The sequence below is a fragment of the Stegostoma tigrinum genome, chromosome 43, assembly GCF_030684315.1.
Source record: "Stegostoma tigrinum isolate sSteTig4 chromosome 43, sSteTig4.hap1, whole genome shotgun sequence".
Lineage (NCBI taxonomy): Eukaryota > Metazoa > Chordata > Chondrichthyes > Orectolobiformes > Stegostomatidae > Stegostoma > Stegostoma tigrinum.
The window spans coordinates 9,818,713-9,833,730 of NC_081396.1; the positions used below are offsets into that span (position 1 = coordinate 9,818,713).

The window sequence follows — 15,018 nt, forward strand, 5'->3', positions numbered from 1 at the left end:
GGGTGAGGTTACCAATTGGATACAAAATTGGTTTAATGGTAGGAGACAGAGAGGGTTGTTTTTTGAACTGGAGGTCTGTGACCAGCAGTGTTCTACGGCCATCATGTTCACAGTGCTGTTGGTCCACTTCTAAAATCATTCGTATAAATTATTGAGATGAGAATGTAAAAGGTATGGTTAGTAGGTTTGCAGATGACATCAAGATTGGTGATATAGTGGATAGTGACAGATACCTTAGATTACAAAGGGATGTTGATCATTTGGGTTAATGGGCTGAAGAATGGCAGATTGAGTTTCATTTGGATAAATGCAAGGTAATGCATTTTGGTAAAACAAACAAGGACTAATACAAGAAAGAGTACAGCCTTGGATAGTGTTGTGGAACAGAGACACCTACAGATTCAGGTAAATAATTCCTTGAAGTTTGCATCACATATAGATAGGTTGATTCAGAAGGCATTTAGTATGCTTGCCTTCATTGCTCACACCTTTGTGTATAGGAGTTGAGATGTTATGTTGAGTTTGTACAAGATATTGGTAAGGCTTTTTGTGGAGTACTGTGTCCAGTTCTGGTCTCCCTGTTATAGGAATGATATTTATTAAGCTGGAAAGATGCAGAAGAGATTTACCAGGATATTGCCAGGAATAGAGGATTTGAGTTTACCAGAAGAGGCAAAGTGCAGGTAGGTGGGACTAGCTTAGTTTGGGATATGAACTGGACTTCTTTGCGAACATTACGAGCATATGGGCAATGGGGAACTAGTCGATTTGGTGTATCAGAATTCCCAGAAGGCATTTGACAAGGTGCCATACAAAAGGCTGCTGCATAAGATAAACATGCATGGTATTATGGGTAATATATTAGCACGAATAGAGGATTATTTAACTAACAGAAAACAAAGAGGAGGGATAGTTTTTCTGGTTGATAATCAGTAGCTTGTGTTGTGCCTCAGGGATCAGTGTTGGGACAATAATTGTTTACAATTTACCTAGATGATTTACAGTTGGGGACCAAGTGTTGTATGTCAAAGTTTGCAGATGACACTAGAAAGTGTGTAGAGGACATAAAGTCTACTGAGGGATATAGATAGGTTAAGTGAGTGGGCGGGGGTCTGGCAGGTGGAGTACAATGTTGATAAATGTGAGGTTATCCATTCTGGTAGGAATAACAGCAAAATGGACTATTATTTAAATGGTGAAAGATTGCAGCATGCTGCTGTGCAGAGGGACCTGGGTATCCTTGTGCATGAATCGCAAAAAGTTGGTTCGCAGATGCAGCAGATAATTAAGAAGGCAAATGGAATATTGTCCTTCATTGCTAGAAGGAGATGGAATTTTAAAATAGAGAGGTTATGCTGCAGCTGGATAGGGAGCTGGTGAGGACACACCGGAATACTATGTACAGTTTTGGTCTCCTTACTTGAGAAAGGACATACTGGCACTGGAAGGGGTACAGAGGAAGTTGATTCTGAAATTGAGAGGGTTGGCTTATTAGGATAGATTGAGTAGACTGGGAATTTAAAAGAATGAAGGGGATTCTTAAAGAAACATACACAATTATGAAAGGAATAGATAAGACAGAAGCAGAGAGGTTGTTTCCACTGGTGGGTGAAACTAGAACTAGGGAACGTAGCCTCAATATACAGGGAAGCAGATTTAGGACTGAGTTGAGGAAGAACTTCTCCGAAAGGGTTGTGAATCTGTTGAATTCCCTGCCCAGTGAAACAGTTGAGGCTATCTCATTGATTGTTTTTCAGGCAAAGATAGAGAGATTTTTGAACAGTAAGGGATTGAAGGTTTATGGTGGGCGAAACTGAGTCTGTGAAAAATATCTTATTGAATGGCAGAACAGACTTGACGAGCCAGATAACCATGCCTTCTCCTATTTCTTATGTTCTTATGGACCAAAGCATCTGTGTCTGTGCTGTATGACTCTGTGACTCTATAAATCATCCAACATTCAATGTATTTACAAATGTGATTAAAATCCAGCATAATAGGTGGAGGGGCAGGTCGTGCTGAGGAAAAAGGGAGGCTGCAAAATGTCTTGAACAGGCTAGGAGAGTGGGCAAAAAGGTGGCAGATGGAATACAATGTGGGAAAGAGTCAGTTGATGCATTTTGGCAGGAAGATTAGATGCATAGGCTATTTTCTAAATGAGGAAAGGCTTCAGAAATCTGATGCACAAAGGGACTTAGGAGTCCTAATTCAGGATTCTTTTAAGGTGAATATGCAAGTTCAGTTGACAGTTAAGAAGGCAAATACAATGTTAGCATTCATTTCAAGAGGGCTAGAATACAAGAGCAGGGAGGTACTGCTGAGGCTGTATGGATCTGGTCAGGACTACATTTGGAATATTATTAGCAGTTTTAGGCACTGTGTAAGGAAGGATTTGTTGGCCTAGGAGGGGTGTCCAAAGTAGATTTATCAGGATGATCCTGGGAATGAAGGGCTCATCATATGAGGAGCAGTTGAGGACTCTGGGCCTATACTCAATGGAGCTTAGAAGGATGAGGGGTGGTTCTAATTGAAGCCTGAAGAATGCTTAGAGGGCTGGATAAAGTGGATATGGAGAAAATGTTTCCACTAGTAGGACCCAAGAGCCCAGTATCACAACACCTTTCCTATAGCAGGGAGATCAGAATTGCACACAGTATTCCAAAAGTGGGCCAACCAATGCCCTCCACAGATGCCATGTGACCTCCCAACTTCGATACTCAATGCACTGACCAAGAAATGCAAGCATACTAAATGCCTTCTTCACTATCCTGTCAACCTGGGACTCTATTTTCAAGGAACTATGAACCTGCACTCCAACATTTCTCTGTTCAGCATTACTCCACAGGACCTTACCATTAAGTGTATAAGTCCTGCCCTGATTTGCCTTTCCAAAATGCAGCACCTCATCTTTATCTAAATTAAACTCCATCTGCCACTCCTTGGACCATTGGCCTATCTGATCAAGATTCCATTGTACTCTGAGATAACCTTCTTTGCTGCCCATTACATCTCCTGCCCTGATTTGCCTTTCCAAAATGCAGCACCTCACCTTTATCTAAATTAAACTCCATCTGCCACTCCTTGGACCATTGGCCTATCTGATCAAGATTCCATTGTACTCTGAGATAACCTTCTTTGCTGCCCATTACATCTCCAATTTTGGTGTTATCTGCAAACTTACTAATCATACCTCTTATGTTCACATCCAAATCATTTATATAAATGACAAAAAGCAACGGACCTAGCTCTGATCCTTGGTCACAAGCTACCAGTCTGAAAAACAACCCTCCACCACCACCATCTGTCTTCTACCATTGAGCCACTTCTATATCCAAATGGCTAGTCCTCCCTGTATTCCATGTGATCTAACCTTGCTCGTCAGTCTACCATGGGAAATCTTGTCGAATGCCTTACTGAAGTCTGTATACACCATGTCCGCTGCTCTGCCCTCATTGATCCTTTTCGTTACTTATTCAAAAAATTCAATCAAGTTAGCGAAACATAATTTCTGATGCACAAATCCTTATTGACTATCCCTAATCAGTCAGACATGATCAAACTTTGACAGAACTTCACAATACATTTGAGGGTGAGAAAGTATTTATTAGACTAATGTCTTAAACCTAAATAAAGGTAATTACAATGTTGCTCAGCCTGTGCTGGCTAAATGAAGTTGGGAAATAGATTAAAATCTAATATGGGGATTAACAGAAACAGGCATTTAAGGAAATATTTCTATCTCTGAAAAAGTTAGATATTCTACTAAAAAAGCAAAGACCCTGTACAATAAATGGTATGCCATTCCTGACCAACTAAGTGAGTTAAAGGTTTATCAAAAATGTGTACAATACTGCAAAGAGCTTTAAGCAAATTTTAGAAAGCAATAAAGGACTAAAGAGAAACTAAGAATTAAGAAATCAAAACATCTGTGAAATCATGTTAGAAATGTAAAAGCAGATGGTCCCTAAGATTGAGAGACTGGGGAATTAATAAAAGCAAAAATGGCGATTGAATTGAACAGTTATTTTGTGCCAGTCTTCAGTGGAGAATAAACAAAAGGAAATACTTCAAAATCAAAATAATTAAAATAATTGGGAAAAAAGAAACACTTGTAATCGCCAAGAAAAGGTACTGGGGAAAGTACTACAACTGAAAGTTTTCAAATCCTCTGGTATTATAGGATAGGAGTTCAGTTCCCATTATCTCAGATAAATCTAATTGATTTAAACATAAATTCCCCTGTCGAGCTGCAAATACCTGCCCACCACACAGTCTCTCCAATCTACTGGTTGTAACCCTAATCAACTCCAGTATCCTTCTCCGAGATTTCAGGCTAACTTTCCTCTCCAGAAGGATGTGACTCTCGGGTTCAGTTTCACAGTCACCTATTGTCCCTTGCAATATAACATCCTGGTGTGCAAATCTTTATCAACAACGAAAAGAAAACCAGAAATTTCTGGAAAAATTCTACGTTCTGAAGAAAGGCCATTGGTTTCTCTCCAAAGATGCTGCCAGGCCTGCTGAGTTTTTCCAGCAATTTCTGTTTTTGCTTTTGTTTCTCGCTGTTCTTTGTTTTCTTTTACAAATCTTTATACCAGAAATTGTAACTCTAATTGGCTAAAGGGGTCTCGCAATCCTATCCAGTGACTACCCACACGTACGCAGAGGAAGCTGAAGAAACTCAGCGTGTCTCGTTGCATCTGTTGAGAGAGAAACGTTTCAAACCCAATGTGACTCTTCATCAGCACCACTTACAGGCACGTTGTTCCATGCTGCGGTCATTATGCACACCACCTTCTACCATTCCCAGCATCTTGTCATCTCAAATCCAGGCTTTTGGAGCTTGGCTCGGACCATGGTGGCCTGAACTCCCACAAGACGCGGCGCGGTGGAAACCGCTCCGTGCGAGGCACGGGCTATGGATCCCGACTGCGCATGCGAAGACCAGGGGACCGACTGCGCATGTGTAGAGAATGTAAGGCGCCGTTACCCCCATTTGCCATCTCGCAGTTTGTAGTTGACCAATAGAGAATGTTGGATGACCGGAAGGAGTCTGGTCCTCCCGCCAGTAAGTGCTTCCCTATTGTCTGAATGCGGAAGTTGGACAATGAGCCCCTGAAGCTGCTCGTTCTTGCCCAGCAAACTGCTGCTGTGTCTCTGAGTGAAGATTGAGCTTCACTCCTGACTGCAACTTCCTCCTCAGTCCAACATCTGTGAGCGCAAAACTCTTTTTTTTCCACGTTCCTATTTATTTTCTTATTCTAGGGCTAGTTTGTTGACTGCAGGAACTGAAAGGAAAGGAAGTAAATCCATTATTGGGACAGAGTCTGGAAAGGTTGGCCAAGGTCTTCTCTCTTAAAGACATTGGCATCCATTGCTCCCATTGTTTGGTACGTTTCTTTTTCTAGCCAAAAGTGTGGCTTCTTTACTAATGTTCATAATTCAAGGATGTTTTCCCCAGGAGTTGGGAGAACATTTAAGGGGCCAGTGAATGAATTTGAGGCAGAAATTTGTCTAGTGTTGTTATATGGTTTATATTAAAATCAGTACTTGTAGTTCAACAATAACTTCTAGTGTTATGATATGGTACCTTAGCTGTGTTATTTATTTCCACTCGTACAGTTCTACAGCAGGGAAACAGACCCTTTGCTTCAACTCGTCTGGGCTGACCAGATATCCTAAAACTGATCTAGTCCCATTTGCCCATATCCCACAAAACCCTTTCTATTCATGTACCCATCCAGATGCCTTCTAAATGTTGAAATTTACCTGTCTCCACCAACTCCTCTGGCAGGTCACTCCATACACACACCACCCTCAGCATGAAAATGTTGTCCCTTGGATCCCTTTTAAATTTTTCCCCTCTCACCATAAACTTACACTCCTTCTAGTTTTGGAATCCCCTACCCTGGGAAAAAGACCTTGTCTATTTAGCCTGTTCATGCCCTTCATGATTTTTTAAAATCTCTCAGGTTTGAAGGTATAAATCTCTCTAAAATTTTTGTAAACTTGTTTAAGGTACCTCAGCCTCTAACGGGAAGGAAAAATGTTTTGGGGAATAAATCCCCAGCCTATTCAAATTCTCCGATCCCGCAACATCCCGGTAAACCTTCCAATAGCAGGGGCACTAGAATTAGAGTCATACTCAACAGAAGCAGACTTTCTGCCCAACTTGTCTGCACTGACCAGATATCCCAATCTGACCTTGCTTCATTTGTCAGCATTTGGTCCCTATCCCTCTAAACCTTTCCTGTTCATATAACCTATCAGATACCTTTTAAATTGTACCTGCCTCCACCACTTCCTCTGGCAGCTTGTTCCATACACACATCACCAATATTTAAATTATCCACGTGAATTAAGAGATTAGAAGTGGATAACCTAGTATAGAATAATCTGACAGATGTTTATGATGACACACTCTGAAATACATAAATACTATATTCGTATGCCATGCTTAAAGTGATCTGCATTAAACTGGAACATGTGATCTTTGTACCCTTAGGTCCCATTCTATCATACAATGATGATATCACCAGCAGGATTTCTAAACGTACACTGAAAAATTGACAGTGATGATATGCAGTATTCCAGAAGTGGCCTCACCAATATCCGGTACCGCCAAAACATGACCTCTCAACTCCTATACTCAATGTTCTGACCAGTGAAGGTAAGCATACAAAATGCCACCTTTACCCTCCTGCCTACTTGTAATGCCACTTTCAAGGAACGTTTTACCTGCATGCCTAGATCTGTGTTTGACAGCACCCCTCAGGGCCCAACCATTAAATATGTAAGCCCTGCCCTGGTTTGCCTTGCTAAAACGCAATACCTCACACCTAGCTAAATTAAACTCCATCAGCCACTTCTGAACCCATTGGCCCATCTGCACTCTGAGATAACCCTTTTCGCTCTTTATTCACCAGCAATTTTGGTGTTGTCTGCAAACTTATGAACCATACCTCCTATATTCACATCCAAATTATTTATATAAATAATGAAAAGCAGTGGACCCTGCACTTATCTTTGTGGCAGACCGCTAGTCACAGGTCTCTAGTTCAAAAAGACAACCCTGCACTACCACTCTCTGCCTCCAGCCATCAAGCCAATTTTGTATCCAGTTGGCTAGCTCCCCTGGATCTCGTGTGAATCTAACGTTGCTTACCATTCTACCATAGGAACCTTGTCACATATCTTAAAGTCCACTACTCCACTACACTTCTTCAAAACACACTGTCAAGTCTTTGAGAGACTGTTTCCTACACAAAAGCCATGTTGACTGTCCCCAGTCAGTCATTGCCTTTCCAAATAGCTGTAAATCCTGTCCCTCAGAGTCCCCTACTACTGATGCCAGGCTCACTGATCTGTAGTTCCCTGGCTTTTCCTTCCTTAAATAATGACGCCACATGAGCCACCCTCCGTGCTATGACACCTCACCCATTGCTGCTGATAGTAAAAATACCTCAACAAGGGGCCTGCAGTCTCTTCCCTAGCTTCCAACATAGTTCTGGGATACACCTGATCAGGCCTGGGGACTTATCTACCATTTTGCATTTTAATTACCATTTTCGCACCTCCTTTTCTGTAATATAGACATCTTTTAAGATATCATTATTTATTTCACAAAGTTTACTAGCTTACAAGCCCTTCTTCACTGTAAATTCTGAGACAAAATAGCCAAAGGACAAAAAAAATACAGTGCAGGAACAGGCCCTTTGGCCCTCCAAGCCTACGCCGACACATATTGCCCTTCCACATGAAAACTGCCTTCACTTACAGGATCTGTGTTCCCTCTATTCCTTTCCTGTTCATGTATTTGTCCAGGTTTTTCTTGAATGCTTCCACCACCACCTTTGGCAGAATGTTGTAGGTGTTCACCACCCTATGTGTGAAAACTTGCCTTGCACATCTCTTTTACACTCACACCTTGCATATTGTACCTGTGTCCCTTAGTAAGTGACCCCTCCACCCTGGGGGAAAAGCCACATGTTTTCCACTCTATCCGTGCCATTCACAATCTAATAAACTTCTCTTAGGATGCTCCTCAACCTTCTGAGTTCCAGTGAAAACAAACCCAGTCTATCCAACCTTTCCCAATAGCTAAAATCCCCCAAACTGGACAAAATCCCAGTAAACCTTTTCCGTACCCCCTCCACAGTATCTACATCTTTCTGGTAGTGTGGTGACCAGAACTGCGTGCAATATTCCACGTGTGGCCTAACTGAAGTTCAATAAAGCTGCAGCATATCTTGCCTATTCTTATACTCAGTGTGCCTTCCAGTGAAGGCAAGCATGCCATAGACCATATTTACTGCCTTATCTGCTTGCACTGCCACCTTCTGTGGACTGGCACACCCAGATCTCTCTGCATTATTGATACTCCTTAGGGTTCTACCATTCAATGTTTACTTTCCACCTGCACTTGATCTTCCAAAATGCATCACTTCGCTTTCATTTAGTATCTCAGCCATCTCCTGTTGTTCCACACCTAAATGGCCTTCTTGATCTTTAAGGGGCCCTGTTTTCTCCCTAATTACTCTTTTTGCTGTCCCTAACCCTATTTGCTGAAACTATCTCATGTCCCCTGTTTACCGCCCTCATTTCCCTCTTAAGTATACTTGTACTGTTCCAGCTGTCTATACCTCGAACACACCTCCTCCTTTCTCTTGACCAGAACGTCAAATTTTCTTGTCATCCGGCATTCCCTACACCTATCAGCGTTGTCCTTTGCACTAACCGGATCATAATGCTCTGAAGGCGTCCCACATTCCAACTATCCTGTTACCTGTTCAAAGCTAGCTTTTAAAAGTTACTGCCTAATATGGTCAAAATTGGCCTTCCTCCTAGTTAGAACCTTAACTTTTAGATCAGGTGTATGCTTCTACATAACCATGTTAAAACTAAGAGAATTATGGCCACTTGACCCAGGGTCCCTTGCCCCTTTCCTCTCCAGTGACTCTTCAGTCACTCACCCTGCCTTATTTCCTAAGAGTAGATCAAGTTTTGCTCTTTCTCTAATAGGTACATTCACATATTGTATAAGGAAATTTTCTTGTACACACTTAACTTCCGCTTGGCATGTCATGTCGCAGCAACCCAGGACATTGTTGAGGTCAGTTTAGGAATAGGTTGAATAAACTGAGGCTTTTTATTTCCCTGGAGCGTCCAGAGGCTGAAGATTGGGATGGTCAGTGATCACGAGTTAGACCAAAGGGTCTGTTTCCATGCTGTATAAATCGATAAGCCCTTAACACTGTGGCAGTCCGATCTATGGTTGGAAAGTTAAAATCCCCGATCATAACAACCCCATTATTCCTACAGATATCTCCTTACGTATTTGTTTTTTAATTTCCTGCTGACAATTGGTACAATACCATCGATTACCCCGTTCTGATTTCTCAGTTCCACCCAAATAACGTCAGTGGATGTTCTGCCAGGAATATCCGTACAACTGTAATGTTATCTTAATTAAAAATGCCGCTCCCCTCCACTCTTGACCCCCTTTCTCATCTTCCTATAACATCGAGACCCCAGAACATCAAGCTGCCAGTCCCTCCTGAGTCATGTTTCCACGATATTCCAGTCCCATGTACCCAGCCATGCCCTAAATTCATCTGGCTTACCTGTCAGGCCTCATGCATTGAAATCAATGCAGTTTGATTTGTCATTCTGAGAATTAGGCTTCACTGGAATTAGAAATAGATTTTATTGTCATTTGTACTCAAGTACAGGGACGCAGGAGTATAGTGAAAGTGTACAAAGTCATCATTCTTGGTGCCATCTGAGGTACAAAGGTACCTTAGTAGAAAATCTTAGGGACAAAGTTAAAAGTTCAGCATTACAGTCCTCCTTAAGTGCTTAGCCATGCTGGGCTCATGCTGCACACAAGGGCTTGTCCTTGCATCGTTAACACAGTTACTTCATTTTCTGCCACGCTTTTGCCTGCCTTGATTATTTAACCTGCTCCTCTTATTTACTGTACCAGCTTCATACTTATCACTTTTCTCACTATCTCTTTGGGCCCCCCACCCACAAGTTTAAAGCTTCCCTAGTATCACCAGCGAATCTCCCCACCAGGATATTGGTCTCGTTCCAATTCGGGGCAACCCATCCTTCTTATATTTTCTACGCCAGAAGAGACCTCAATGGTCCAGAACTGAATTCTCGCCCTTTGTACCAACTCCTTGCCACACATTCACCTGCCCTGTCCATAGGGATCAAAGGAATTCATTCGGCAACTCGGGTCCGTGCTGATTTTGTATTGAGCAGACCAGTCATTCCCATTCTCCTTCATATCTCCAGATACTTATTTCCCTCAACTGCCAATCTAATTTCCATTTGGAAACACCTCCCATTCCACTACCTTTGTTTGCAGAGTTCCCAGTAAAAACCAGTCACTGCCCAAGTAACAATCTACTTAGCATCATGCCAGCGATCTACTTCAAGACCTATTCCCTCTATGTCCAATACAGGAAGTGTGAGTGGGATCCCTCAATCAACATTTTCTTCTGATTTCATTTTAAATCCGCAACTTTAGGGGAGTTGGGAGGTTGTATATTGCATCAACAGAGTGAGGATGGAGATCTACATTCTCTGAAACACGAGAGGAAAAGATGTTCCAAAGAATTGCTTGTTTTGAATTTCTGCCTTCCATTGAAACTGACAGCTGTTGTTGTCTCTTTTTTTTTTAAACAGGATATTGAAAGCGGAGGATTTACAGATTGAAGTTTGACCAAATGTAACAACGATATCTGACAGTTATTCAGTCTTCCATGAGCTGAATATCATTATCCTTTTAAATTTAGACAGAGAAATGTTTGTTGAATCTCTCTGCTTCAGGGTGTAAACAACGACTTGGACTGGAAAAATAACCACATAAGTGCACAGTGAGTGTGTTCCAATGCGCAGGCTGTGGAAAAACCTATAACTCGTTTCCCAACCTGAAAATAACGTTGCGCGACACACAGTGGCAAGAGACTGTACATCTATTCTTTCAGTGATCAAAACTTGTCAAATTTGGAGAGCATCCGCACCATGGAGAAATCCTGGAAATGTGGGGACTGCCAGAAGGGTTTCCGGTCCCCGTCCGAGCTGGAAACACACAGGCGTGTCCACACCGGGGAGAGGCCGTTCACCTGCTCCGTGTGTGGGAAAGGGTTCACTCAGTTCCCCATCCTGCTGAAACACCAGCGGGTCCACACCGGGGAGAGGCCGTTCACCTGCTTCATCTGCGGGAAGGGCTTCGCTCAGTCGTGCCACCTGCTGAGGCACCAGCGGGTCCACAGCGGGGAGAGGCCGTTCACCTGCCCCCTGTGCGGCAAAGGGTTCAGTCATTCCAACAATCTGCAGAGGCACCAGCATATCCACACCGGCGAGCGGCCCTTCGCCTGCTCCGAGTGCGGCAAGCGGTTCAACAACTCGTCCAACTTGCAGAAGCACCAGCGGGTTCACACTGAAGAGAGGCCATTCCCCTGCGCCGAGTGCGGCAAGGCATTTGCTCAGTTATCCGGCCTGCAGACCCACCAGCGGGTTCACACCGGGGAGAGGCCGTTCTCCTGTCCCGACTGCGGCAAGGCCTTCCGGTTCCCTTCCAACCTCCAGAAGCACCGGCGCGTTCACACCGGCGACTGGCTGTTCACTTGCTCCCTGTGCGGAAAGGGGTTCACCCAGTCTTCCAGCCTGCTGAGGCACCAGAGCAGCCACACGGCGGAGAGGTCATGCAGATGCGCTGACTGTGGCGGCGCTGGGGGGCACTTTCAGAGCTCCGCGGAGCTGGCGCCGAGCCAGGCCGAGGAGAGGCCGTTCGGCTGCTCTCACTGCGCCAAGAGGTTCAGGATACTGTCCAAACTGAGGAGGCACCAGCGGGTCCACACCGGGGAGAGGCCATTCTCCTGCTCAGAGTGTGGCAGGGGGTTCAAGACCTCGTCCAACCTGCTGAACCACCAGGTCACCCACACCAGCGAGAGACCCTTCCTGTGCCCCGAGTGTGGCAGCAGCTTCAAGAGCTCCGGGGACCTGATGGTGCACCAGCGCATCCACACCGAGGAGAGGCCATTCGGCTGCTCGCACTGCGCCAAGGGCTTCAGAACATCGTCCGACCTCAGGAGGCACCAGCGGGTGCATACCGGGGAGAGGCCATTCGTCTGCTCCGAGTGTGGGAAGGGCTTCAGCACCTCGTCCAACCTGCTGAACCACCAGGTCACCCACACCAGCGAGAGACCCTTCCGGTGCCCCGACTGCGGCAGCGGCTTCAAGAGCTCCCGCAACCTGATGCTGCACCAGCGCATCCACACCGAGGAGAGGCCATTCGGCTGCTCGCACTGCGCCAAGCGATTCCGCAAGTCGTCTGACCTGCTCCGACACCAGCGGGTCCACACCGGGGAGAGGCCGTTCGCCTGCTCCGAGTGCGGCAAGGGATTCAGTCAGTCGTCCAGCCTGCAGACGCACCGCCGAGTTCACAAGAGGTTACTGGGGTTGGATTGTGCTGTTATCGCCGACGTGGATCACCTCCAGGACTGAATCCTGTGGGATCCCTAACAGTGTGGAAACAGGCCCTTTGGCCCAACCCTCAGAGCATTCCCCCCCGCCCCCCCCCCCCTGCCAATAACGCCCCTAATCAACACATCCCTGAACACTACGGGCAATTTAGCATGACCGATCCACTCTAGCCTGCACATCTTTGGACTATGGGAGGAAACCGGAGCAAACCCACGCAGACAAGGTGGGGGAATGTGCAAACTCCACACAGACAGTCGCCCAAGGGTGAAATCCAACCCGGGGTTCCTTGGTGCTGTGCTAGCGACCGTGCCACACCACTCTGTTTGCTCTGGCAGACTGTAACCTTAGACAGCGCTCTCATAACGTTAGCATCCACGGAGAGAGCAAGCTGCCTGACCTGCGGTGATTTCCAGCATTTCTTTTGTTTGTTTTCAGTCTTTCATCTCAGAGTCAGGAGCTGGAGGACTTGAGACTCTTTCCAGAAACTCAGATCTCCGTAATCCAGGACTGACATAGCTTGGCGCCAGTACTGAGAGAGCACAGCCCTGTCAAGAGGGGCCACATTTCAATTTGAATATTACTCGACTGATACCTGCAATGGGGTTGGGATGAGGTGGGGGTATTAGGTTTCCTTGTGAAGGAAGGCTGGGCCTGTATCACTAGAGCGTAAAAGAAATAAGGTCTTTTTGAAACATATCGGTTCCTGAGGGGACGGATGCTGTCGGTACAGAAGGTGTTGGTTTTTACTGTTGTGAGAGAAACCTACAGTCCGTCTGAGAAAATGACCCTGAGCTTCCAGTTGCCTGCCACTTCGACAAGCCACTGTTTCTTGGCCAGCATTATGGTGTCGGGCCTGGTGCAGTGTTCCAGCAAGCGTCAGCACAAGCTCAAAGAATTGCATCTTATTTCCTACTTCCTGTAGCCTCTGGGACTCAACGTCAAGTTTCAATAACTTTACAGCCCGATTACCTCCTTCTGTGTTTCTTTGTTAACCTACCTTTTATATGTCTCTCACTGGGCTCCGTCTCCATCTATCTGTTCATTCCCCCCTTCCCAGCTACTAAGAATTAGCTGATGGCATTTTTATCTTGTAGATTCCCACAGGCTGTCTCTTACAGTGATCATAAACTCTGGTTTGAGATGCGTATATTTTTATGAATTCATCTTAATAACTAATCAAAGAAAATACAGCCTTTATGCATCAACGATTATTCAGCAGTTATTCAGAAGTGGGCTGAGCGTGAATCATTGATAACTTAGCTGGTTAAATGTGTCAGGTTAAGTGTGTGTCTGTAGCAGCGCGAAATGTCTCCTTTAAGAGAAAATAATGCTCTTTTCTTACATCCGGCTCGCAAAATATGTTTGGAGAAGATTTCTGAAAAATGTCAGATTCTCTAAATCTTGAAACCTCTGAAATTTAAAAGCTAAAACTTACTGACGTTATGTTCACGTGTTTATCCCAAGGGGCCTCAGGATGCACACAGTTGAATGGCCACAATTAGAAGGAGAGAGGGGAGGGAGAAGAGTTAGCCCCGGTGTCCTGGGGCCTGATATTTAAAGCCTTAATCAGTGTCAGTGAAAACAAGTGGTCTGGTCATCCTCAGATCGTCATCTGCATGATCGCGCTGCACAAGAATGGACTTCCACTTCTCCTACTGTTTCTACAATTCAAAAAGTGCTGTCTGACTCCATGATGGTGAGATGCATCGATACAGCCTGAGATGGAGGAAAGTGCTACGTAAATGCGAATTTCTTTTGCGATCGATCTTTCAGTCGAAACGCGTACCAGCTGACTCTGGGACAAGAACTCCCAGTATGAACCGAGGCCACTTCCCTGCAGAGGCCACTCAGTAAATTGTGGGAACTGACTATTTACGGAGCGGTTTTGTCTTGTTGGCTCGAGTATCCAGCCCTTTCTCCTCCAGGCTAATGCAGGCTGAGAATAGACAGTGGAGCTGGTCAATGGACTGAAAGCTACCTTTTCCACCAATCAAGATGGGAGAGGTTCTCTGATGAAGGGTCTAGGCCCGAAACGTCAGCTTTTGTGCTCCTGAAATGCTGCTTGGCCTGCTGTGTTCATCCAGCCTCACATTTTATTATCTATTAAGATGGGAGAGGTAATGTTTTCGCCCAAGTTGTTCTGTATTTTGTCAAACTCTTGTCATTAAGATTGCAATATTGAGTATACTTCAGAAACACAATGTTGCTTCAAAGTTTGACTTTGTTCTAAGGTGTTGAAAGGTTCTATTTTCTTTTTCCCCGTCTTGTCAATCTAAGTTAACAGTCATATAGAGTGTTTCAGATAGACTGTTCCTTTCAGTGTCTACCCAACCGTGTCACTCTCAAACACTGTCTGTTTCATTCTTTTTCTCAACGATAGACTAAACTAGTTCCCTAGTGTCACAGAGCCATACAGCCCTTCGGCTCGACTTGCCCAAGCTGATCAGGTTTGCTCAACTGAACTAGTTCCACTTGGCTGTGTTTGGCCCATATCCCTCTAAACCTTTCCTATTCATGTAC

At 44.7% G+C, this 15,018-nt stretch overlaps 1 protein-coding gene across 2 annotated transcripts; it reads left to right on the top strand.

The window, feature by feature from the left end:
- Positions 1-5,099: 5,099 nt before the first annotated feature.
- Positions 5,100-12,561, top strand: LOC132206812 (zinc finger protein 420-like). 2 transcript variants are annotated; one of them, XM_059641867.1, is made up of 3 exons: positions 5,100-5,213; positions 6,506-6,670; positions 10,696-12,561. In XM_059641867.1, exon 3 carries the CDS (start codon positions 11,035-11,037, stop codon positions 12,517-12,519), a length of 1,485 nt encoding a protein of 494 aa, XP_059497850.1. In that variant the 5' UTR covers positions 5,100-5,213; positions 6,506-6,670; positions 10,696-11,034; the 3' UTR covers positions 12,520-12,561. The 2 variants fall into 2 exon arrangements, with proteins under 2 accessions (XP_059497850.1, XP_059497849.1); XM_059641866.1 differs by having other exon boundaries at positions 5,101-5,390.
- The last annotated feature ends 2,457 nt before the right edge of the window (positions 12,562-15,018 follow it).

Excerpts from the sequence above, each read along its gene's own strand:
- LOC132206812 (XM_059641867.1), top strand. The coding sequence starts at position 11,035 with ATGGAGAAATCCTGGAAATGTGGGGACTGCCAGAAGGGTTTCCGGTCC.